Source organism: Anomaloglossus baeobatrachus, chromosome 2 (assembly GCF_048569485.1).
Source record: "Anomaloglossus baeobatrachus isolate aAnoBae1 chromosome 2, aAnoBae1.hap1, whole genome shotgun sequence".
Lineage (NCBI taxonomy): Eukaryota > Metazoa > Chordata > Amphibia > Anura > Aromobatidae > Anomaloglossus > Anomaloglossus baeobatrachus.
The window spans coordinates 286,124,965-286,148,910 of NC_134354.1; the positions used below are offsets into that span (position 1 = coordinate 286,124,965).

General features: G+C 45.6%; 1 protein-coding gene across 1 annotated transcript in view; it reads left to right on the forward strand.

The window, feature by feature from the left end:
* The window catches only part of STMN1 (stathmin 1), a 33,671-nt gene extending 10,767 nt beyond the window's left edge, over window positions 1-22,904 (forward strand). Inside the window, exons 3-5 of the mRNA XM_075335833.1 lie at window positions 18,264-18,436; window positions 22,265-22,456; window positions 22,542-22,904. Of these exons, the coding sequence (XP_075191948.1) occupies window positions 18,264-18,436; window positions 22,265-22,456; window positions 22,542-22,601 (425 nt within the window). The 3' untranslated portion in view covers window positions 22,602-22,904. The remainder of the gene's footprint in view (window positions 1-18,263; window positions 18,437-22,264; window positions 22,457-22,541) is intronic.
* The last annotated feature ends 1,042 nt before the right edge of the window (window positions 22,905-23,946 follow it).

The window sequence follows — 23,946 nt, forward strand, 5'->3', positions numbered from 1 at the left end:
ACCGTAAATTCCTTTTCTTCTAGCTCCTATTGGGAGACCCAGCACCCGCCCTGTTGTCCTTCGGGATTTTTGGTTGTTTTTCGGGTACACATGTTGTTCATGTTGAACGGTTTTCAGTTCTCCGACGTTACTTCGGAGTGAATTTGTTTAAACCAGTTCTTGGCTTTCCTCCTTCTTGCTTTTGCACTAAAACTGGTGAGCCAGTGATCCCACTGGGGGTGTATAGCCAGAAGGGGAGGGGCCTTACACTTTTTAGTGTAATGCTTTGTGTGGCCTCTGGAGGCAGTGCTATACACCCCAAAAAACAAAGCAGAAAACTAAATCAATCGTCTGGGTCTCCCAATAGGAGCTAGAAGAAAAGGAATTTACGGTAAGTAACAAAATTCCCTTCTTCTTAAGAAAATTTCTTAAGAAATTTCTTAAGAGTGCACCTGTGTTAAAAAAACGCACCAAAAACGCACCTGCGTTTTCGGTGCGTTTTCACCGCTGGTTGCTCCCTGCGTTATTGTGCCAATTATCTATGGCAAAAAACGCAGTTAGGCTATGTGCGCACGTTGCGTAAAAACATGCAGTTACGCTGCGCTTTGTAGCGCAGCGTAACTGCATGCGTCCTGCGGCCCCTGCACAGTCTATGGAGATTGTGCAGGGGCCGTGCGCACGTGGCGTCTAAGAGCGCAGCGCTTCGGCTACTGCCGAAGCGCTGCGCAAAAAGAAGTGACATGTCACTTCTTTCCTGCGCTTTGCCGGCAGCTCCTGCTCTGTCTATGGGAGGAGCTGCAGGCAGAGCGCATGGAATCGGCGCTCACTACGGACATTTCTGCAGCGATCTAAAGCGCACATGTGCTCTTCAGATCGCTGCAGAAATTTCTGCAGGGCTTGTACGCAACGTGCGCACATAGCCTTAGCTGCAGAAAAGAAGTGACATGCTCATTCTTTTTCTTAAGAAAATCTACTGAAAGAATTTTCTTAAGAAAAAAACGCAGTGTGTGCACAGCTAATTTTTTTTGCCATAGGTTTTGCTGGGGAATGTCTGCAGAAAGGTTACAAGAATTTCTCAAGAAATTTCTGCAGCAAAAACGGACCCAAAACGCAGGTAAAAAACGCAGTGTGTGAACATAGCCTAAGAGTTTCAAATGTGACACCACAGAAGAGTCCCAAAGTGTCAATCTCCCCTCCTGCCTGCAACAGAACTTCACCAGGGAGCAGCGCTGCACTACAGATTCTCACTAGTTTCTTGTCTTGTATCCTCGCACTCTGAGGATGTCCTGGATGTGTGATATACACTGTTGCCAAGGTTAGTGTTAGTACCTGAATGCTGTTCCTCTGGCTGCTTCCATTGCTTGTGTGAAGGACAGCTGGGCCTGGTGCTATGTGCAGTGAGTGACACTAGTATCTATCTCCCACAGTCTCTAGCACTACCCTCAAACTAAGCATTATCGGGGAGCAGTACTGTGGTTGCTCAGTATTTCTAGCACCACCTCCTTATGACTCTTCATTTGAGAGCTGTGCTAGAAGCTGTAAGGGACCCAATGCTGCCCCATTAGGACTCTTATTTTGAGGATGATAGTAAATTACACCAGTGCTGATTATTTTGTGTTAGAGTGGTGCTGGTGTCACTCACTAAATCTAGCATTGCTCCAGCTGATGCATTTCACACAAGCAATGGATGTGGCTGCAGAGAAGAGCAGCATGCTAGTGCTGCACTAACCATGTTCACGGAGCTAACATCCAGGACATCCTCTGGGCAGTGATACAAGAAACTATTGGCAACACAAGGTATTTGAGAGAATCCTTGTCTCAACATCTGTGGCCAGTAATGAAAAGGGGTGAACCACCCCTTTAAGCATGTTGCGTTCATCTGGGATTCAAACAAACTGGATCATGCAGCATTGAACTATACTACACACAGGTGTCCATTGCCTTTAAGCTACTAGTCATAAACCCCCTTCACAATCAAGGACATACCTAGACATCTTTATTAGTGTATGCCCCTTTAATGTGGGAGAGCCCATATTTTTCCCTGCACTCGTCGGCTGATCTGATCAGCAGACGTGCAGCTCATCGGTGCAGGTGGGTCAGAGATCCACTCACGCCTGTGAACCTGTTAGATTGTGCCATCAAGAGTTTGACGGAGCAATCTAACATGCATCGGTAGGGAACAAGACATTTCATGCCTCCATTGGCGTTCCGGTAACTAGATTACAGGCCAGTGATGGGTTGTCATGACAGCTGATTATCAGCTGATGACCCCAGTCACTGTATTGACTCAGTTCCTGTGAATCCTGGCACTTAATGGAGATCAGTATTTCTGCTGATCAGAGATGCTGAAGCATTGCTGTGAACAGCAGAAGCGATTGGATAGTGCAGACAAAGTCCCTTAAGGAGACTAAAAAAAAAATCAATAAAAAAAACCCCTTAAGTTCAAATCACCCCTTTTTGCCCTATTGAAATATAACAATAATAAACATACAAATATTTGGTAAAATGAGAATGCTACTGTTCTCTCAAAATGGTGACAGAAGCACAATTTATTTTTCCTTTTGCAATATTTTTTTTTTCTCCATTAGTTGGATAAAGGTAAAACTGTACGTGTTTAGTCTCTACGAACTAGTTTTGACTCGGAATCATGTGGCCAGGTCAGTTTTACAATATGGTAAACATGGTAAATGCAAAAAACAATCATGAAACTGCATTATTTCTGCAATTTCACTGCACTTGGAATTTTTTCCCCGTTTTACAGTATAATATGCAAACTGAATGGTGTCATTCAAAAGTGCAACTCATCCCACAAAAAACAAGCTCTCATTTAGGCTGCTTTTTAGGCTACGTTTTTTTTAACATGCGTCATGAACGTTTTTGCTGTAAAAGTGGATCCTGTTTTTACAAAGAAATGCATGCAAACGCATGTGTTATTTTGCAGGATCCTGCCACTTGAAGTTTATGGGCGGGCATTGAAGTCATGTGATTGGGAGTGAGGGGAACTGAACGTGTTAGACTGGGAGCCGGCATCTGACAGCTGCAGACGCTGGTAACCAAGGTAAACATCGGGTAACTAAGCGAAGTGCTTTGCTTGGTTACCTTATATTTACCTTGGTTACGAGCGTCCGTAGCTGCTAGGAGCCGGGCTGTCTGCTCCTTGCACCTGTAACCAAGGTAAACATCGGTTAACTAAGCGAAGCGCTTTGCTTGGTTATCCGATATTTACCTTGGTTATGAGCGTCCGCCGCTCTCAGTCGGGGGAGAGAGAGAGTGAGGGGAAGAGAGAGACTGATCACGCCAGGCTGGTTTCTGGGCATGCTCAGTAGAGCAATCAGGATCCTGTCTATGAGCATGCCAGCGTTCACATGCGTTTGAGTGCAGTAGTCAGGATCCAGTGAAAAACAGTAATTGGACGCAGCTCAAACGCTACAAGTAGGTTTTAAAAAAGTTAAAAAACTGCAAGTCGCTGGATCCTCACTATAACGCACGCAAACCCATGTGACCGCATGTTGACATGAGTCCATTGCAAATGCATTGAAATGAAAACGCATTTGCACTGGATCCGTTTTTGCATTAAAAAAAAGTTCATGACGCATGTTAAAAAGTGTGAAAGCAGCCTTAGCTGTATAGAATGAAAAATAAAAAATGGTATGGCTCATGGAAGAAGGGGAGGAAAAACACAGATCACCCTGGGGCAAAGTGGTTAAGGATGTTCCAAAGAAGTCAGGTAACTACATCTGCATACCAGTTAGTGCAGCAGTGCACTGTGCCATGATATATGCAAAGACTGCATATATAAAATGTAAACCTATAAATATATAGAATGTCACCACTTTGACCTTTCTACACTGTTAATATGGGCATACAAGGTTAGAGTGCTGAAAAATCCATACCGTTGTCTCATATTTGATGCCTTGTTGTGGAAAAATAATCTTTTATAACTTTCTGTAAATGAGCTATTCCAGGCTATGGAGTGGATGCTGCCTGGAACATAACTCCGCCTCCAGTGCATATTTTAAATGGTGTTACCAGTGTGACACAAGTAAGGGTAAGTTCACACTTTCGTTGTTTTGAATCAGTCACAATCCGTCGCTTTGAGGACTTCTATTAGCGATGGCTTGTGATTGATGGCCTTGCATTGCATCCGCCGTGTGACGGTCGGTCGTTTACTGACAGGTGGGACCAACGCTGAATGTAACGTTTTTACTGTGAGCATGCGTACAGAAAAAAAACGGATAAAACCGATCCGGCGCCGGATCGGCTTTATCCCCATTGATTTGTATTAGCGCCGGATTGTGCCTGATGGCCTTGCGTTGCATATGGCTTTTGACAGTCAGCGTAATTGCTCAATGCGACGGCCGGATGGAACGTCTCATTGAACGTTTTTGTCTCTGGAAAAAAAAAAAAATTGGATCGGCGTGATACGATGTGATTTACAAAGGACACCAGATCCGGTGCAATGTGGCAAACGGATGCTGCCGCTGGATCCGGGTTTTTAAACGGAGCATGCTCCAATGTATTAAAAAAAAACGGATCTAGCAAAAAAACCCGGATAAAACGGATGCACCGGATTCGTTTTTTGACAGATCAGGTATACCGTATCCATCAAAAAAGATCGGCGCTTCCGTTTTTGCATATTCTGCGTCGCATCCGTTGCCTCAGGCACACGCCGGATTGTGCTGGATGCCAAAAAACTGATGTGTGAATGTAGCCTAAAGGCTACTTTACACGCTGCGATATCTGTCCCGATATCGCTAGCGTGGGTACCCGCCCCCATCTGTTATGTGACATGGGCAAATCGCTGCCCGTGCCGCACAACATCGCGCAGACCAGTCACACATACTTATCTGCCCAGCGATGTCGCTGTGACCGGCGAACCGCCTCCTTTCTAAGGGGGCGGTCCGTGTGGCGTCACAGCGACGTCACGGAGCGGCCGCCCAATAGAAGCGGAGGGGTGGAGATGAGTGGCCGGAACATCCCGCCCACCTCCTTCCTTCCGCATAGCGTCCGGGAGGCAGGTAAGGAGAGCTTCCTCGTTCCTGCGGCGTCACACATAGCGATGTGTGCTGCCGCAGGAGCGAGGAACTACATCGTTACTGCTGCAGTAACGATAATCGAGAATGGACCCCCATGTCACCGATGAGCGATTTTGCACATTCTTGCAACGATGCAAAATCGCTCAACGGTGTCACACGCAGCAACATCGCTAATGCGGCCGGATGTGCGTCACAAATTCCGTGACCCCAACGACTCCGCATTAGCGATATCACAGCGTGTAAAGCCCCCTTAAGGCTATGTGCCCACGGGAGCTCGTACCTGCGGATGTATCCGCAGGTTTACCGCAGCTGCCCACCGGCGGAATAGCTGCAGTAAACCTGCAGACTTTCATGCGATTTACCTGCGGACGTCTCCATAGCGGAGAGCAGGTAATTCCGCAGGAATAATTGACATGTCAGTTATGTGCGGCTGCGGGACATCCGCAGCATATTTCGCAGCCATACATTCCGCAGCATGGACACAGCACTCCCCATGTCCCATAGGCTAACATGGGGAGTGTCTGTATTTGCTGAAATCTGCAGATTTATCTGAAAAAACCGCAGAAGCAAGCTCCTGTGGGCACATAGCCTTAGGCTATGTGCGCACGTGTGCGCTCTGCACCGCACCTAAAAGGTGCGCTTCAGAGCGCAGCTGAAAAGCTCCGTTCTGAAGCGCATGGTGCCGGCAGAGAACGTGCGCTCTGCATGCTGCCTCTCCCTATAGACAGCATGCAAACCGCACGGAAGAAGTGACATGTCACTTCTTAGAACGCAGCGATTCGGGCAGCAGCCGAATCGCTGCGTTCTAATATGCCACGTGCGCACGGCTCCTGCACAATCTCCATAGACTGTGCAGGGGACGCAGGACGCATGCAGTTACGCTGCGCTGCAGATCGCAGCGTAAGGCTATGTGCGCACGTTGCGTAAATACATGCAGTTTCGCTGCGCTTTGTAGCGCAGCGTAACTGCATGCGTCCTGCGTCCCCTGCACAGTCTATGGAGATTGTGCAGGGGCCGTGCGCACGTGGCGTCTTAGAGCGCAGTGCTTCGGCTGCTGCCCGAAGCGCTGCGTTCTAAGAAGTGACATGTCACTTCCGTGCGCTTTGCCGGCAGCTCCTGCTCTGTCTATGGCAAGAGCTGCAGGCAGAGCGCATGGAATCGGCTTTTTTTTTTCTCTACGGACATTTTCTGCAGCGACTTGAAGCACACATGTGCTCTTCAGATCGCTGCAGAAATTTCTGCAGGGCTAGTACGCAACGTGCGCACATAGCCTTACTGCATGCAATACGCACACGTGCGCACATACCCTTAGGCCTCTTACACATTGCGTTTTTGTCTACGTCCACAGGTCTCGTCGGGGCATCCGTCCGGACCGCCCCTCCCCCACTCTGCAAAGCGTGCTCCGGACGCATGCGCCCGACAGGGCCAATCACTGTTATGGAGCGTACTGCGTTAGCGTGTGCTCTGTTTTGTGCACATATACGTTTCTGCAGACTGACACCCGAACGTAGACCACCTACCTTCAGGTGTCCGTCTGCAGAAACGTATATGTGCACAAAATGGCACAAAACAGAGCACACGCTAACGCAGTGCGCTCCATAACAGTGATTGGCCCTGTCGGGCGCATGCGTCCGGAGCACGCTTTGCAGAGTGGGGTAGGGGCGGTCCGGACGGATGCCCCGACGGGACCTGTGGACGTAGACAAAAACGCAATGTGTAAGGGGCCTTAGACCTTACTGACACTGAACAAGAAACCTTAAATTTGACTTCTTTCCAACAGTTTTTGCAGCTCCTGAGCTCTGCTTCATTGCAACAATGTTGCAGCACTCTGCAAGCTGGAGGCTGAGAGGCAACTGCTGATTAAGGCTAAGTTCACATTTCCGTTGATTTGTATCAGTCACATGCGTCGCTTGACGCATGTGACTGATGCGCTGTTCAACGCTGTACAACGGATGACAAAGAACAGAATTCTTTGTCGGATTCCGTTGTGTGCGGGGGGCGGAGTTCTGGGGCAGAGCCGAGCGGGGGGCGGGGCCAGGCGCTGAGGATGTCAGTGGAAGTGCTGCGGTCTGCATGGCTGGGGACAGGTGAGTGTATCTGTGAGTGAGTGAGTGTGTGTATGTGCATGTATGTATGTATGTATGTGTGTGCACATGCAAAGTGCGGGAGGGGGCGGAGCCGAGCGGGGGGCGGGGCCAGGCGCTGAGGATGTCAGTAGAAGTGCTGCGGTCTGCATGGCTGGGGACAGGTGAGTGTATGTGTGAGTGAGTGTGTGTGTGTATGTGCATGTATGTATGTATGTGTGTGCACATGCAAAGTGCGGGAGGGGGCGGAGCCGAGCGGGGGGCGGGGCCAGACGAGGGTGTCAGTGCTTGTCTGCATGGCTGGGGACGTGTGTGTGTGTGTGTGTGTGTGTGTGTGTGTGTGTGTGTGTGTGTGTGTGTGTGTGTGTGTGTGTGTGTGTGTGTGTGTGTGTGTGTGTGTGTGTGTGTGTGTGTGTGTGTGTGTGTGCATACATGTGCGGATACATGTGCGGAGTGCGGGAGGGGGCGGGGCCGAGCGGGGAAGTGTCGGCCTCCCTGCACACGTAACCAGCCTAAATATCGGGTAACAGCAAAGCACCCGATGTTTACCTTGGTTACCCGATATTTACCTTGGTTACGGGCCTACACCGCTTAGCGCTGGCTCCTTGCACCGTAACCAGGGTAAATATCGGGTAACCAACCAAAGCTGGTGACGTGTGCAGGGAGCCAGAGAGCATGCGCAGCGAAATCCGACGGATCTCGCTGCTCAAAAAACGTTACATGCTGCGTTCCCCCCGCCCGGCGGTCAGTCGTTCCACGACTGATCAGTCGGGCGGAGGGTGCAACGCAGCATCATCAGTCACAATCCGCTGCTCATACAAGTCTATGGGAGCAACGGAATCCGCTAAACGGATTCCGCTGTTTACAAGAGCAGCGGATTGTGACTGATAGATTTTAGCGGAAATGTGAACTTAGCCTAAGGCTGCTTTCACACATCCGGTTTTTGCTATGCAATCCGACACTTTGCAGGAAAAACGCAACCGTTTTTTTTTGCTGCCGGTTGCGTTTTTCCTGCATAGATTTTAATTAGTGCCGCATTGTGCCGCATGGCCTTGCGTTCGGTCCGGTTTTTGCCGCATGCGGCAGATTTAGCCGATGCAGCGGCTGGATGGAACGTTGCCTGGCACGTTTTTTTGTGCGGCAAAAAAAAACTCATCGCGCCGCGGCACTTTTCCCAATGCATCCCTATGGATGCCGGATGCGGCGCGATGTGGCAAACACCGCATCCAGCCGCCGCATGCGGTTCTTGCCACTGCGCATGCTCAGTAGCATGCCGCAAGCGGCAAAAACCAGACGGGCCGCATGTAAAAAACTTATGCAAAGGATGCGGTGTTTTCACCGCATCCGTTGCATAAGTTTCACAGCCGGATTGAGCCGCACTGCTCAAACCGGATGTGTGATAGCAGCCTATCACATACACCTCTGCAGTGAGAGCAGAGAGCCGCCATCACATTGATAACTTCCCATTTTAGGCTATGTGCGCACGTTGCGTTCTGTCACTGCAGACATTTCTGCAGCGATTTGAACAGCAAACGTGCGCTTCAAATCGCTGCAGAAACTGTCCGTAATGAAAAAAAAAAGCCCCTTCAGCCCCTTCCATAGACAGAGCAGGAGCTGCATACAGAGCGCATGGAAGAAGTGACATGTCACTGCTCAGAACGCGCGCTTCGGGCAGCAGCCGAAGCGCTGCGCTCTAAGACGCCATGTGCGCACGTCTCCTGCATAATCTTCATAGATTATGCTGGGGACGCATGCAGTTACGTTGCGGTGCAGATCGCAGCATAACTGCATGTAAATACGCAACGTGTGCACATAGCCTAACAGTTTAAAAAGGTCAGTGGTGACAGATTCCCTTTAAGGTACTTGGAACCCACTGGACAATTTTTGTACCCACCATTAACAAGCCATATTTGTTTGATGGGACCCTTTTTGGTAAGAGCCTACAAATGAAAATGCAGGTAGTGTTAATCAGCCAAAAGGGCTAATTCCAGTGCTTGACCATGAGTGTGCTTGGGAATGCTTTTGTGAACTTGCAGTCTAAGGTCCTGTGCGCACACTGTTTTACCCGCGTTTTTGCTCAGAAATTTCTTGAGAAAATGGTTGTAACCTTTCTGCTGACTTTCCCCAGCAAAACCTATGGAAACAATAGCTGTGCGCACAGTTTGTTTTTAGTTTTTTTTGTTTTTTTTTGCTCATGGTAAAAATATGATAAAATAACACAGGGACCAACCTGTGCAAAAACACCAAAAACGCGTCAAACGCATGTGTTATTGGTGCGTTTTTGAACACAGGTGCGCTAATCTTTCAAATTTCTTGAGAAAAATCCTTTCTAGTGCGCAACAGGGCCTTAATAGACTACCAATCATCCGACAAACTCTTTCGTTGGATGTAATGCTTACACAAGCAATTATACTCAGGAGTGCATTGTCGTGTGTAATGGATTGCTGTCTATACACAACGGTTTTATTGGACTGTTCAATGTGCATCTGAAGTTTCGCCTTGCCTGTGGACATAGGCTATTGAATGATTGTCAGGCACATTTCTATTCAGTAGTGGACATTTAAAGGCAACTTGTCAGGTGCAATATTCACCCAGAACCATGAGCAGTTCTGGGTGCATATTGCTAATCCCTGCCTGACTGTCCCTGTATACGCTAGCATAGATAGAGCTCTTTAGAAAGTTTCTAAAGATCCTTTGATATGCTAATGAGTGCAGGGACTAGTCTCAACGGTGTTAGTTGCTTTGCTCATTCCATTTTCTTAGCATGGTAGCATCACCAGTAGTGAAGCGCGTACCTGTGTATGCTGTCACCACTTATCAGAAGGCCTGCGGACACAGGTTTGCGTGTCACCACTGGTGATGCAGCATTGAATATCAGGTCAGGACGCCCTGGGGGGTGGAATGAGCGCAGGAACGAACGTCCCTGCACTCATTAGCATAGCTCTAGATCTTCTGAAAAACTATTTCTAAAGATCTTTTATATGTGGCTATATACATGGGCTGTTCTGAAGGGATTAGCAATATGCACCCCGAACTGCTTTTTTTTTTTCTGGGTGCATATTGCACCTGACAGGTTCCCTTTAACACTGAGCATTGTGGACTGTACATGTGCTTTACTAATGGGAGGAGTGCTCAGCCAACTAGAGGCGGTCACTACCTCCCAAATGTATAGTACAAAAACAAATCTTCCTGGCACCTCCTAACAGACTGATTCAAGTGTGAACTGGTACAAGTTATATATGTGCCTTGTTGGCACACGTGATTTTAGAAGTAAATTCTATAACAGTAATGTAAATTTCATATATCCACTGTTTGCATACGTATATCTTGGCACACGCTGTGCTGTTGCTAATTTTTTTTTTTTTTTGCCTAGCCTTCATATTTGTCGCGGAAAGAAAACCTTGTCCTATCGCCCAAAAAACATAAGGTTCACATGTTAAAATAAAGACTCCCAAACTTTATTTCCCTCCTGATGAGCCATAAACTTTCAGTTGGCTTGCACAACTTTTAGTCTGCTTATAAGGCCCCAAAATGTGCCATACGTTCATGTCTCTCAAAGGATTATTCCCTATCCATAAGCTAGGGAATAACTTTCTGGACAATTCTTGGGTCTGACTGCGGTGAGCCTAAGAAGCAGGTCTGTGGAACCCAGAAACCTGTATCTGTTGAGCTCAGTCTTTAATGGAACAGAGGTGCACACTCTAATTTTTCTTTCTTCATACTGCTACACAAAAAATAAACAAACATTACCCAATGTATTTGTAAACTGTATCACATGTCATCTGCAAAAATACAAGCACTCACTTGACTGTTATGACTGTAAGGCTATGTGCGCACTAGGCCGTTTTACCCACGGATTTGCTGCGGAAATTTCTTGAGAAAGGTTTGAAATCTTTCTGCAGACATTTCCCAGCAAAACCTATGGGAAAAAAAAAATAGCTGTGCGCACACTGCGGATTTTTCTCAAGAAACTGATAATGTCCATTATTTTCCGCAGGTACCTGCGGAATACCCCCGGAATTTCACTCCATTCACTGTAATGTAATCGTGAAATTCCGGGGGTATACCGCAGGTAGCAAATGTGCGGTATAGCTGCGATTTACCTGCTGTAATGCTCATCGCTCCCTGCGGTTTTGCAGAAAGGGATGTAGTTATGCCAGGAAGAGGCGGAGCAGAGTAAACAGACGTCGCACTCCCTGGACACCGCACAGAAGCGCTTCCGTGTGACGTCCGGCAGGTGCCCGTGCAGTTTGTGTCCCGCTCCAACCACGCCGCTGCCAGCCCTGCAGTGTCAGTGTCTGCCCGCAGTGTCAGCAGCTTGTCACGCTGCAGCGCAGGCAGACACTGACACTCAGCAATGCGTGCAGCCACGGGGATGCCGAGCGCTGCTGTCAGGAGGTGAGATGAGATCATTACCTGCTGTGACGATCTCCTGCCTCCTGACGTCACCGCGGTCACTGCTGTCTATGCCCGTCTCGCGAGCGGCCCGAGACTGTCACTAGCGGTGACGTCACGGGCTCTCGCGATACTGCTGACAATGCAGCGGGCATAGAAGGCAGTGACAGCGCTGATGGCAGGACTGCAGGAGATCATCACAGCAGGCAATGATCTCATCTATCCTCCTGACAGCAGCGCTCTGCATCCCCTGCAGTGACCTGGGATATTGATGTTAGCTCAGGTCACTGCATTGCTCTCCCAGCCAATGGGGAACATTCTGTTCTTCATTGACTGGGGCAGTGACTATGGTATGGATCGCCGTGGGACGCCCCCCTCTTATTGGACTACGCCGGACGTGGAATTGATTGTTCTTTTCAATAAATTGGTGAAAGAGGCTGTGGGGAGTTTTTTTTTTTCAAATAAAACTTTTTTTTTGTTTATTTTTTATTTCTTACTGACTGGGTTGGTGATGTCAGGTATCTGATAGACGCGTGACATCACGAACCCCAGGGCTTGATGCCAGGTGACATTACACATCTGGCATCAACCCCATATATTACCTCGTTTGCCAACGCAGCAGGGCAACAGAATGAGTTGGGGCGAAGCGCCAGGATTGGCACGTCTAATGGATGCGCCACTTTTGGGGCGGCTGCAGCCTGCTATTTTTAGACTGGGGAGTGTCCAATAACAGTGGACCTCCCTAGTCTGAGAATATCAGACTACAGCTGTCCGCTTTACCTCGGCTGGTGATCCAATTTGGGGGGCACTCAATGTTTTTTTTTGTTTTTTAAATTATTTATTTAATGTAAAATAACAGCGTGGGGTGCCCTCTGGTTTGGATTACCAGCCAAGGTGAAGCTGCCAGCTGTGGTTTTCAGGCTGCAGCCGTCTGCTTTACCCTAGCTGGCTACAAAAGATGGGGGAACCTCACGTGTTTTTTGTTTTTTTTTTAATTATTTCTTTTATGGCTAAAAGGCTAGGCACCCTTTAGTGCCACATGAAAGTCACTAAAGGGTGCCAGCTTAGAATATGCAGGGGGGTGGGACATTATATAGGTCTTTCTCATCTATCTATTATCTATCTATTAATCTATCCATCTTTCCCTCTATCCATTATCTGTCTATTGATTATCTATTATCTATATCATTTATTGCAGTAGTTACAGCATAAAAAAACGCAGGGACCAACCTGCGGTAAAACCGCGGCAAAAACACATGCGAATTTGGTGTGGTTTTTTTTTAACGCAGGTGCGGTAATCTTAAACTCCCAGAAGTTTCTCAAGAAATTTTCTTGAGAAAAATCACTTTTCTAGTGCGCACATAGCCTAAAACATTTTTGTAAGTGTTTACGAAGCAAAACCTATATAAATCGGCTATCACTGTAATTGTTCTAATCAGAAAAACAAAGCTGATCACTTTGCACCAAACAATTTTTTGAATTGCTGTTTTGTTCAATAGGAATTGAAAGCAATCAACAAAATGGTACTGACAAAAATTTCCTCATCCTGTAAAAAAATCAGCCCTCATATGGCTCTGTTGCTAGAAAAATAATTATAGTACTCAAAATATGGTGATGCAACGTGTCTTCAGTGTGATGAAGTAACCGAAACTTTGAAAAATCTAGTATCTCTGTAATCGTACTGACCACTTACACAGCAGGGTGTACACAATCATAATATACTATTTTTTTTTTCTTTTTTGCCTCCCCAAAATAGAAATTAATAGGTTCATTTATCCTGTGCTCTATGCTGTGTATTTGGCGTATGACATTTAAAAAGCAAAACAAAACCTTCTGAGGTGTGCGTGAAGGGAAACACTCCAGAAGCTAGCACATTATATTGGGACGCTAGGCTGAGATATGTAAATTTTACTCTGCAACCTTTTTTTTTTTTTTTTTTCTCTCTCTCCTTTTCCTTACCCTGTGGGGTGAAATTGGCCACTGCACATGTAGGTGAACTCCCAGACAAGTGTAATGTTCAAAATGGGTTGTATTTCTGGTAGTTTTGGATGTTTGCAGACTAATCCAGGAAAATCTGCACTGTCAGATGGCCCTCTGTGCCTTCTGAGGTCTGCTGTGTGGTCAACCAGTAACTTCAGACTACACATGGTGTATTGCTGCATTCAGAAGAAATTTGTGGAAATTTTCATTTAACCACTGTGAGTGATAACTCTGGGGTTAAAAAAACATTAAGGGGAAAATTAATATTTTATTCTTCACAGCCTGTAACTGCATTTTTCAGACTACATTTGTCATTCAATTTATCTAGGCCTACAGTGGTGATTTGACACCACCGGTGCTTCACAGCATCTTATACAATTTGAAAATTTTCCCCCTTTCTATTTTCAGTAATAGAAATTGGCACCTAGAATTTTAGTGATCACTGAGAACTGGTGCTCAGTGCATCATTGGAAGGCAAAACAAATGCATGTTCCCACCTTTTTAATTTTCCTTGACTGCTCACGGAGATGGGTGTATATGGGAAAACAAGCAGATGGGAAGATGTACTTAAATGTTTGACCCTGTCATCATGCACAGACCACCTGTACTTTGTTTAAAGGGAACCTATCAGCAGACGCATGTGTGCCCTAATTACACCTCCATACCCATCCTTGTGTTGTAAAATTGTGTAATAAAGTAATAAGCGTTTTATTACCTTCATATTTCCTATGTAAATTAGAGCTGCTGGTCACATGGGCGGCGCCTTGCCCTATGGATGTCTGCATACTTTCTGTGGTATCACGCCCCTGTGGGTGTGATACTATGGAATCACATGAGCGACGTCCCCGTCGCTTATTCTAACCTGCATGCATTTTGGCAGGCTTCTTTTCCGGGTGTTCACTCGCCGGCTTCAGACGCGCACTGTGCGTGCTCAGTGCGCGTCTGAAACTGACAAGGAAAACCTGGAAGAGAAGCCTGCCGCAATGGTAAGTATAAACGCGTGCAGGATAGAATGAGCGACGGGGACATCGCTCATGTGACTCCGTGGTATCAGTGGTCTGCCATCTTTGTTTGGTATAATGAGCACAGTTTAGAACTTTTTTTATTTATTTATTTTTTTATACACCATTCAAAATGTGATATAATTATTTTTTAGGTTACGATGTTTAGTGCTACTGGACTTGTGTATTTTCACCTTTAATATTAAACAATGTGACAGTTCTATAACTGCTGACTGCAGCAATACCATTTAAATTGACCTTTAAAAAATAAATTCTACAGCAAAAAAAAGCTGCAACGTATGCAGACAAACTGAAATCTCGTAGACTTTGCTGGGAAATCAAATGCATGCAGTTTTGATTAATTTGATATCAAAACTGCACCCAAAAACCACGGCAAAATACATAGCGTCTGCAAGAGGCCTAGGTGTGTTAATAGAACATACCAGTGTCCTTTTATTTGAGCAGGGTTTTAAATGATCATTACCATGGCCAACTGGGACCTTGAAAAGAACCTGTTACCAGATTTTGGGCCTATAAGCTGTGGCCACCACCACTGGGCTCTTACATACAGCATTCTAACATGCTGTATAGAAGAGCCCAGGCCGCTGTGTAGAACGTAAAAATTATTTATAATGCTTGCCTAACGGTGCAGATCGGTCAGATGGGTGTCTGTTCTCCAGTTTCGGCTCTTTCGGCCATCTTGTCCTTCTGAAGCGTGGGGGCATGACGCGTCCTATGCCATCCACAGCTGGCATTGAGGCTCATGCCCTCTACAATACATTGATCTGTCCTGACCAGGGCAGATCAAAGTGCACCTGCGAAGGACCTCAATGCCGGCTAGTGTGCATGATGTAGGATGCGTCATGCACCCAGGCTTCAGAAGGACAAAGATGGCCGAAAGAGGAGGCGCTGGTATTGGACAACACACCCATTTGACCGATCTGCACCGCCCATTCGGTGAATATTAGTGATTTTTACGTTCTACACAGCGGCCTGGGCTCTTGTATACAGCATTCTAACATGCTGAATATAAGAGCCCAATGGTGGTTGATACAGCTTATGGGCCCCAAATCTGGTGACAGGTTCCCTTTAAGTAGAGCTATTGGGTGCAATGACCACACAATCAGCTGTACTAGTTGTATTTGACTTTTGCAACTTGAACATCCTGAAAAAATGTTGCAGGAGACTGCTTTTCTACTTACCCACCCCATCCTTTGCCTCTGAAATTGAGAACCACAACAATTGCGTGCCATAACTATAGAAAATAGTTTTATTCTTCACTTGCACTATTGATTTGATACAGAAAATTGTCAGTTACTTTTTAATTGACAACCAATATGGTTGTTTCCTGTGGTCAGTAATATAAAGTGGGTTATGCAGATAGTTATTACATTTATTTTTCGAACACGTCATAACTAGAGTACAAAAGAATTAGAGCTTTTGGCATTACCACTAATACTACCTCCATTGGAGCATTCTAGTTTGACTTTAAAATAACCTGATTTGTTTGCTTGGCCTATAAAATAAAAATGGTAATTTTCAAGTGCATCTGTCTCCAGATTTCAGAATACCAAGCTATCGTATTGAAGAATTTAGCTGTTAAGGATGCTTATTTAAGTTATAAATCCTCATCAGAAAGGCTGTATAATGCTTTGAGGTTTATATTCAACCTTCACCATTCTAAAGGTACCGTCACACATAACGAGATCGCTAGCGAGATCGCTGCTGAGTCAGTTTCTGTGATGCAGTAGCGATACCATTAGCGATCTTGTTGTGTGACACCTACCAACGATCAGGCCCCTGCTGTGAGATCTCTAGTCATTGCTGAATGGTCCAGGCCATTTTCTTCAAAGGTGATGTCCTGCTGGGCAGGATACATCCCTGTGTTTGACACTGTGTGACAGGGTCACAGTGACTGCTGAGATCGTTATACAGGTCGCTACTGCGACCTGTATTGTTCCTGCATCGCTGGTAAGATCTGACTGTGACATCTCACCAGCGACTTACCTGCGATCCCTATCAGGTCGCATCATTTTCGGGATCGCTGGTAAGTTGTGGTGTGTGTGTGTGTGTGTGACTGGGCCTTAACCTGATTGCAAAATTTCAGGAGATGGAAACTTAATGTTAAATACAAAACCTAGAATTAAAACAAATGAGCTCTGTCAGGTTGCGTCAGAGATTGCATAAGCTGGATTTATACTCATTTTAATACCTGGTTATACCCACATTTGGACATGACTTTTCAAAGTAAATATACCAGTTTCCTCAGGTCGAACAAATGTTTCATAATGCATAGTTTGTATTGTGAAATCTCCTGACAGATCAGTTTTAGGCCATGTGCGCACTTACCGGATTTTGCCGCGGATTTGCTGCATGTTTCGCTGCAGAAAATGTTCATAACATCTCTGCAGTGAATCACCAGCAAATCCTATGGAGAAAAAAAATCCTGTGCACACTGGGCGGAATTTGACAGCTGCATGTTTTGCTGCGGGAATCCCGCAGCAAAAACAAGTGCATGTCACTTCTTTTCCGCACATCACTGCGGGATTTCACTCCATTGACTCCAATGTAATCATGAAATCCCGCAGGGAATAACGCAGGTAGCAAATTCTGTGCGGTTCACTGCGTTTTCCTGCGTTATTCCCTGCAGTATTTTGCGGTTTACCTCCGGTAATGTACATCACTTGCTGCGGTTTTGCAGGGAAGTGATGTCATTACAGGAAGAGGAAGCCGTGCAGAGAGTAAACACACACATCACAGACACATACACATCACAGACATAGAACACAGACACATAGAACACACATAGAAAGCAAACGGAAATATAGAAAACAAAGAACGTGGGCTCTGCTGTATATTTACCGTCCAGCCGAGGTAAGCACACAGCGGCGGCCCGGTATTCTCAGGCTGGGGAGGGCGAGGGACAGGGTTAATGTCCCCCGCCTCCCTCCCCCTCCTGCAGCCGAGAATATCAGCCGCAGCTGCCCCGGGACTGTCGCATGAATTATGCGGCAGCACCGGGAGTGTCCTCGGCTCTTCCTGCCGCCGTGTAGCAGTGGCGGTCAGGGTAATATAACAAGGGGTTAATGGTGGTGGATCACCGCCATTAACCCCAGGCTTGATCATGGCAGCGTCTATGTGACAGCTGACATGATCAACCTGTAAGTAAAGTGAAAAAAACAGACACCGAAAAATCCTTTTATTTTAAATAAAACCAACAAGCCTTGTTAACCCTTTTATTAACCCCTCCCGCACCAAAGCTCCGGCGTAATCCACACAGCTCCGGCATAATCCACAGGTCCTGCACTGCTGACATCCAGCCGCGATGTGTCACAGACACAGCGCTGAATGAATGCAGCAGACAGCAGAGGTAATTACCGGTCATTTCCCACGGCCGGTAATGTGAACTCACTGCCGACCGTGGGAAATGCAGCGATCTGTCCTCTATCTATCCCTCTATCTGTCTGTCTATCCCTCTATCTATTCTTCTGTCTATCTATCTACTATCTCAGAATTAAATGACTTTTTTTTTTTTTTTCAATGTGCTTTATTGCATTGAATGCAATAAAGCACATCCCAACCCGCACGCGGCAATACCGCGAACAATACCGCGGTCAAACCGCAGCAAACCGCATGCGGTTTTCGGGTGCGGTTTTTTACCGCGGGTGCGGTAATCTTTGAGAGCATGCGGAATTTTCTCAAGAAAATTCCATTTCCCAGTGCGCACATAGCCTTACAAAGTGTTTCGTAACTGTTTGATACCCACTCCTTTTTATCGTTTTATATAGATATTAAGGTCAAGGAGCTGGAGAAACGTGCCTCTGGCCAGGCATTTGAGCTGATCCTGAGCCCCCCATCGACTGATGCTGCTCCTGATCTTTCACTTGCCTCACCAAAGAAAAAGGAATGTTCACTGGAAGAAATTCAGAAGAAGTTAGAAGCAGCAGAAGAGAGGCGTAAGGTGAATTGCTTCCTAGTTTAGAAAACTTGGTTTACGTTTTAAAGACACTGTTAAAATGTTATGCAAATAAACTGCAAGATCAGTGAGTGGACATTAATCATAAATCTGCCTCCTCTTTCCTGTTCCCAATCCACTGCCTGTCTCATGTCTGTGATTTGACAGGTCACACTTCTTTCACAGGCCTGCTTGTCCAGCACTGAGAACTAGTGCTGTCATTCAATGGGGTGTACAGCTACCGCAAGTTCCTGATGAAGACTAATCAAACTGTCAGTGCCTGAAATTTGCAGTGTCCTTTCACTAGGATGACCTTGGTAGTGCAGACAAGTTGGAGAGGCAATCAAATACATCCGACACATTGTAGAACTCACATATGGCGACTCCAAGCAATATATATATATTCTCTAATTTGTGCCAGCATTTTGGTGACTGCCTGCATTGGTGATTTAGCACACGGATAGGCTTAGAGCACCATGTATACCTGTCATTGGTTTTACTTATGAAAAGCATAGTGGGTGCTGCCACGCGTGTTGGCAGTGTGACCCTTGTGCCGGCCAGTCTCCACCTTTTGTAATTACCGGGTTGTTTCCTGTGTCCGTGGTCTAACACAGCTACAATGATTAACCTTATATGTTTTGCTTAAACGCTGCTTGCTTGTGTACATGCTGCCATCTATGCAATTTTGACACTGCTTCTCAAGAATCCCATTCCATGACAACTGCTGCCCTATCTTCTTGCACTTTATCTCTCCTTATTATTCCGTATGTCTATTTTTATGAATTATATTTAATTTGTACATTTTATATCAAAATAAATTGGAATATGACTGTTTTTTTCTGATTCTCTAAGATGGAGAGGCAGCAGAGCTGTATGCGCTTTCTCAGCCACTGCACTTGCAGCTCATTTGCATAGCTCCACAATAAAGTTCTCAACGTTGAACCTAGATTTCAAAATAAGGTGTTATAATGCTGCTTACATCCACTACATGCCACACATTACAATAGTTTGAAGTATAACATTTTTTAGTTTTTTTTTTTTTTTTTTTCAGGTTAGGTTCTGCAATTTTAAAATATGAAGGCAAACATTTTGAGCAAATACGAAATTTTGCAGCATTTTTTCAGGTTGCTACCCCATCTGAGAGCATGAACTACAATGGAAGAGAGTCCATACTATACAATTATACACCTGGGGTACACTAATTAGTGATCCTCGGGTGGGTACATTCTTCAAATAACATATCAAAAGGAGAACAAGAATCTATTCCAATATGAACGAAAGACCAGTAAGCAATTTAATTATTTTATTAGCAAACTTCAAAAGGTAAAATCAACATGAGACAGGGAGGGTGTGAGTAACCCATACATATGACAGGGACAGAAAATCATGAATTGCAATAAATAACTAACAACCCCTCACAAAGTGACCATTACAATATTATGTAAGAGGACAAATCTGCTGGTCGGTAACTGGATGTTAGTATTGTATGGTGATCTAAATAACACATACAGTATATAGAACCAAGGGCAGCAGAGAGCCACATAAAACGTCTAGGGAAATGCAGTGTGTAAAAAGATATCTAGTTAAGGTGAGCTGGGTTAAACTGGCCATAACAAAGTGCATAGTGCTTGAAAAATGTATAGCAATAATGCATAAATAGGACCCACTGATGGTAAAATAACAATTATACAAGCACACTGCTAAGAACAGTTCAGTAATATTCAGTCTAACTGATGGTAGATGAACAAATATACATGCCTGTGTTGAAATCGGCACAATCCTATTTAGGGCCTAAACATCAGTGGGATCATAGCCAGATAAAACCAGACCAGGGAAACCCGGTTCCATAGCAATCAGGCCAAACCCGGCATTAAGTGCGGAGCAATTACCTCATGGACGGTATGGTCACAAAGGATGAGAGGGAAAGATCCCCAACCATCGTTTTGCTTGTGGTGTGTTTTCCATGGGGGAGAGCAGCATAATGTAGACTGAGACCCTGATAACAGCGATGTCACTGACTGAGCTGTTGTCAATTTGATCAAGGTTTTCTCTGCTGCAGATCTAGCAGTTATACAGAGGTCATGAATATGCTGAAGTACCTGACAGCATGTCAAGTAGTCCTCTGATCTACTGCTGATTAGTGATTTTAGCAAAACTACACTAAGCCGCCCAGTAAGTGAAACCTATGATTTCACTTACGAAGAGAAGTGTCCTGTAAAACCTAGTTGTACGGAGTATAAATTTTAACCTAAACCTCATAAGCTAATCTCTGTAACAGAAGAAATTTAAAGTCTTCCATTTTAATCATCTCTGCATCCACTCTTCCATTTTTTTTTATGCTCAAATTGAGGACCATTCACAAATTTTTATGGTTAACTAGACACACTATGTAATGGCTGCAGAGCAGAATATTTTTTATTTTTATTTTTTTGCCTCTCAATTGCAGAGATATTGGTAATCAAAGTACTAATCATTCTATTTTCATGGAGAAAAGGGGGTTAAAGTGTGCTTATCTCTGTATGATGCTGACCAATCCTTAGCAGGCTCCTAGTTTCTTAATGTGAGATGTATGACAGTAATGCATGCTTTCTAATGATTCAGGTGATAAGCTCTCTGGAGGGGCAGCACAGCTGTGTTTAGCTGTGTCCCACTGTAAACCATTATATCAGGTCTCCTCTCAGCTCTGCAGAACTGCTCCTCTCTGTGCCTTTATGGAGAAGTGTCTGTTGTGCTCAACTTGTAATCACAATACCATGAGATCAGAACAGTCCTCATTACACCTCACATACCAGTAGCCTGGCACAACTGCTTGTGAGAGATTACTGCCTGCTCTCACTGCAGAGGGAGAAGTTACTTGAGCACAGCAGACATGAGTAGAATTGCATTCCAGGCACTGATAAACCTACTCTAAGCCGTGGGACATATTATTTTGCTTGCTTACTATTGGGCAGTATCATTAGCGAGAAGCTCACACCCATAGTGAAAAGTACCTGATATATTTATTTTTTGTGAAGTCCCAAGGAATGATGGCAAAGTATTTGGACGAGATTCTCTGCAACAAAGGGACGGTTATGCTTCCAACTTTATACCAGGAAATCACAGCAGCCTTGAATAATAAATCCAAAACACTGTGATATAGATGTAGTGGTGCTGTGAAAGTAATGTTCACTCTAGTGCAAGGCTGCACAAATGGGAGCATCCAAAAACTGTATCTGACTTAAAGGGGCATTAAACTTCAATATACTTTTTTTTTTTTTTTTTTGTGCGCGCACCAGTAGACATAAAGAAGCACTCCCATAAAGTGTATTTAATCAATCTGTAGGCTGTGTGGTAATATTCTTGCTGCTGCCTTCTTAAATAAACATGCAGCTCCATTCTACGCTCCTCAGTCTCTGATCACTGTAACCTGGTAGTCTTTTACAATTTAAGTCTATGGGGCCTTGTTCTGTCCCTCCATAGCCTTGCATTGTAAAATTTATCTTTCAGGTCACACAGTGCCCGGAGAGTCTGCAGAGCAGTGAAGTCAGATGAGGTACAGAATGGAGCTGGACATCAATTGACACTATACACATTTATTAAATAAAAAAAACTTAGTTTGGGCTTCTTTAAAGGGGCGAGTCATCTGACCCAGACTAACTAGTGCATGCAGTGTTTTTTGTTTTTCTCTCCTCCCCACACGCAGGTTTGGCTACTAAAAAAAACAAACTTCTGTCCTTCGCTGAAGAACATTGGTCTTGTGTGCTGATTGCTTTTTCATGGATAGCACTTGAACTGAAAATAGGATTGTGCGAACCCACTGTATTTGCAATATATAAGATGTTGTTCTTTTCTCAGTTGCAAGAGGCTGAAATGTTGAAACATCTTGCTGAAAAGAGGGAGCATGAGAAAGAAGTGCTGCAGAAAGCGAAGGAAGAGAGCAACAATTTCAGCAAGATGGCTGAGGAAAAGCTTACTTCTAAAATGGAAGCCAATAAAGAAAATAGGGAAGCCCAGATGGCAGCAAAACGGGAGCGATTGCGAGAATTGGTAAGGGATCTATTTTAGAGAATTAATGTTTACCAATGTTCTCAGAATTTCCTGACCAAGATATATATTTTTTCTTTTTCACCAGGAGAAGAAAGGGGATGAAATCAGAAAGGGAAAAGACTGCAAAGAGGAAGCTGAAAACTAATTTCTTTCTTCAAAGGCTGCCCCAACATAGCAAAGCTAATCCTCAGTGTTTCCCCTCGTGCCATAATGATGTAGCCAAACTTGATGCATCATATTTGCTTGGTTAATGAGGAAGCCTTTCACTTATCCAGTCGTTTTACTGTGCTGGTTACTGTTGTATTGTACTGGAAAGTTTTGGTGTCGGGTTTTCTAGTATTGTTATAGCAGTGTTCAGACTGTTAAACATAAGGCACTTAAATAGCAATGGTTCTCTGTATCTATGACTTGTAATATCTTGTCTTAATAAAACAATTTGTTGGAAAAATCTGCCTCAACATAATATAGATGCTTCACCCCCTAGGTTAAGTTTAAAATTTTGATTTCTTCTCTGCACGATTCTTCTTGGTACAAAACTGATGTCTCCATATTGCTGGGACACTCAATGCAGCTGTATCTGCACTTTGGTGCTTTTTGTTTACTGCATGCAAGGTATGAGATGAGTAATGTTCAACACTGAGCCAATGAAGCATTGGCCAGTCACGGAATCTTAGTTTCCTACATTTTAAAAGTTGAAAGATACAAGTCCACAATGTTCAATTTATAACTAAACATGTTAACCCCTTAACGACCTTGGACGTACTGAGTACGTCATGGTGACATGGTGCTAAACGACCCATGACGTACTCAGTACGTCATGGCGAAATCGCGGTCCCGGAGCCCCGGGGAGTGAAATTTGTTTACTTAAACGGTAGATTCGGGAAGGAGGGGACCTCTGCCTGACCTCAGGAGGGGTGGTGCCTCCTCCCCGAACCTACAGAGGCTGTGATTGGCTGACGAACGCCGCTCAGCCAATTACAGCCACTGTAATGTTCCAGCCATTGAAAATGGCTGGAACATTGAAATCCAGCCCTGATCAGTGCTGCTGTAGCACTGGCCATTGGCTGGAGCTGGGTGATCGATGCTTCACCCGCCCCCAGCTCTGATTGGAGAGACCGGTCTTGTGACCGCTCTCTCCTATCAATGTGGATCTGCGGCCTGTGACCGTCCCTGGAAGCCGAGGAGAGCGGTAAGTTGCTGTCCCCGCCGCCCGCCCGCCCCTGTCCCAGATAGCCCCGCCGCTGCTCCCGATCCACCGCTGTCCCCGCCGCTGTCTCAGATCGCCCCGGCGCCATGCTCCCGCTCCACCGCTGTCCCCGCCGCTGTCTCCGATCGCCCCGGCGCCATGCTCCCGCGCCACCGCTGTCCCCGCCGCTGTCTCCGATCGCCCCGGCGCCATGCTCCCGCTCCACCGCTGTCCCCGCCGCTGTCTCCGATTGCCCCGGCGCCATGCTCCCGCTCCACCGCTGTCCCCGCCGCTGTTTCCGATC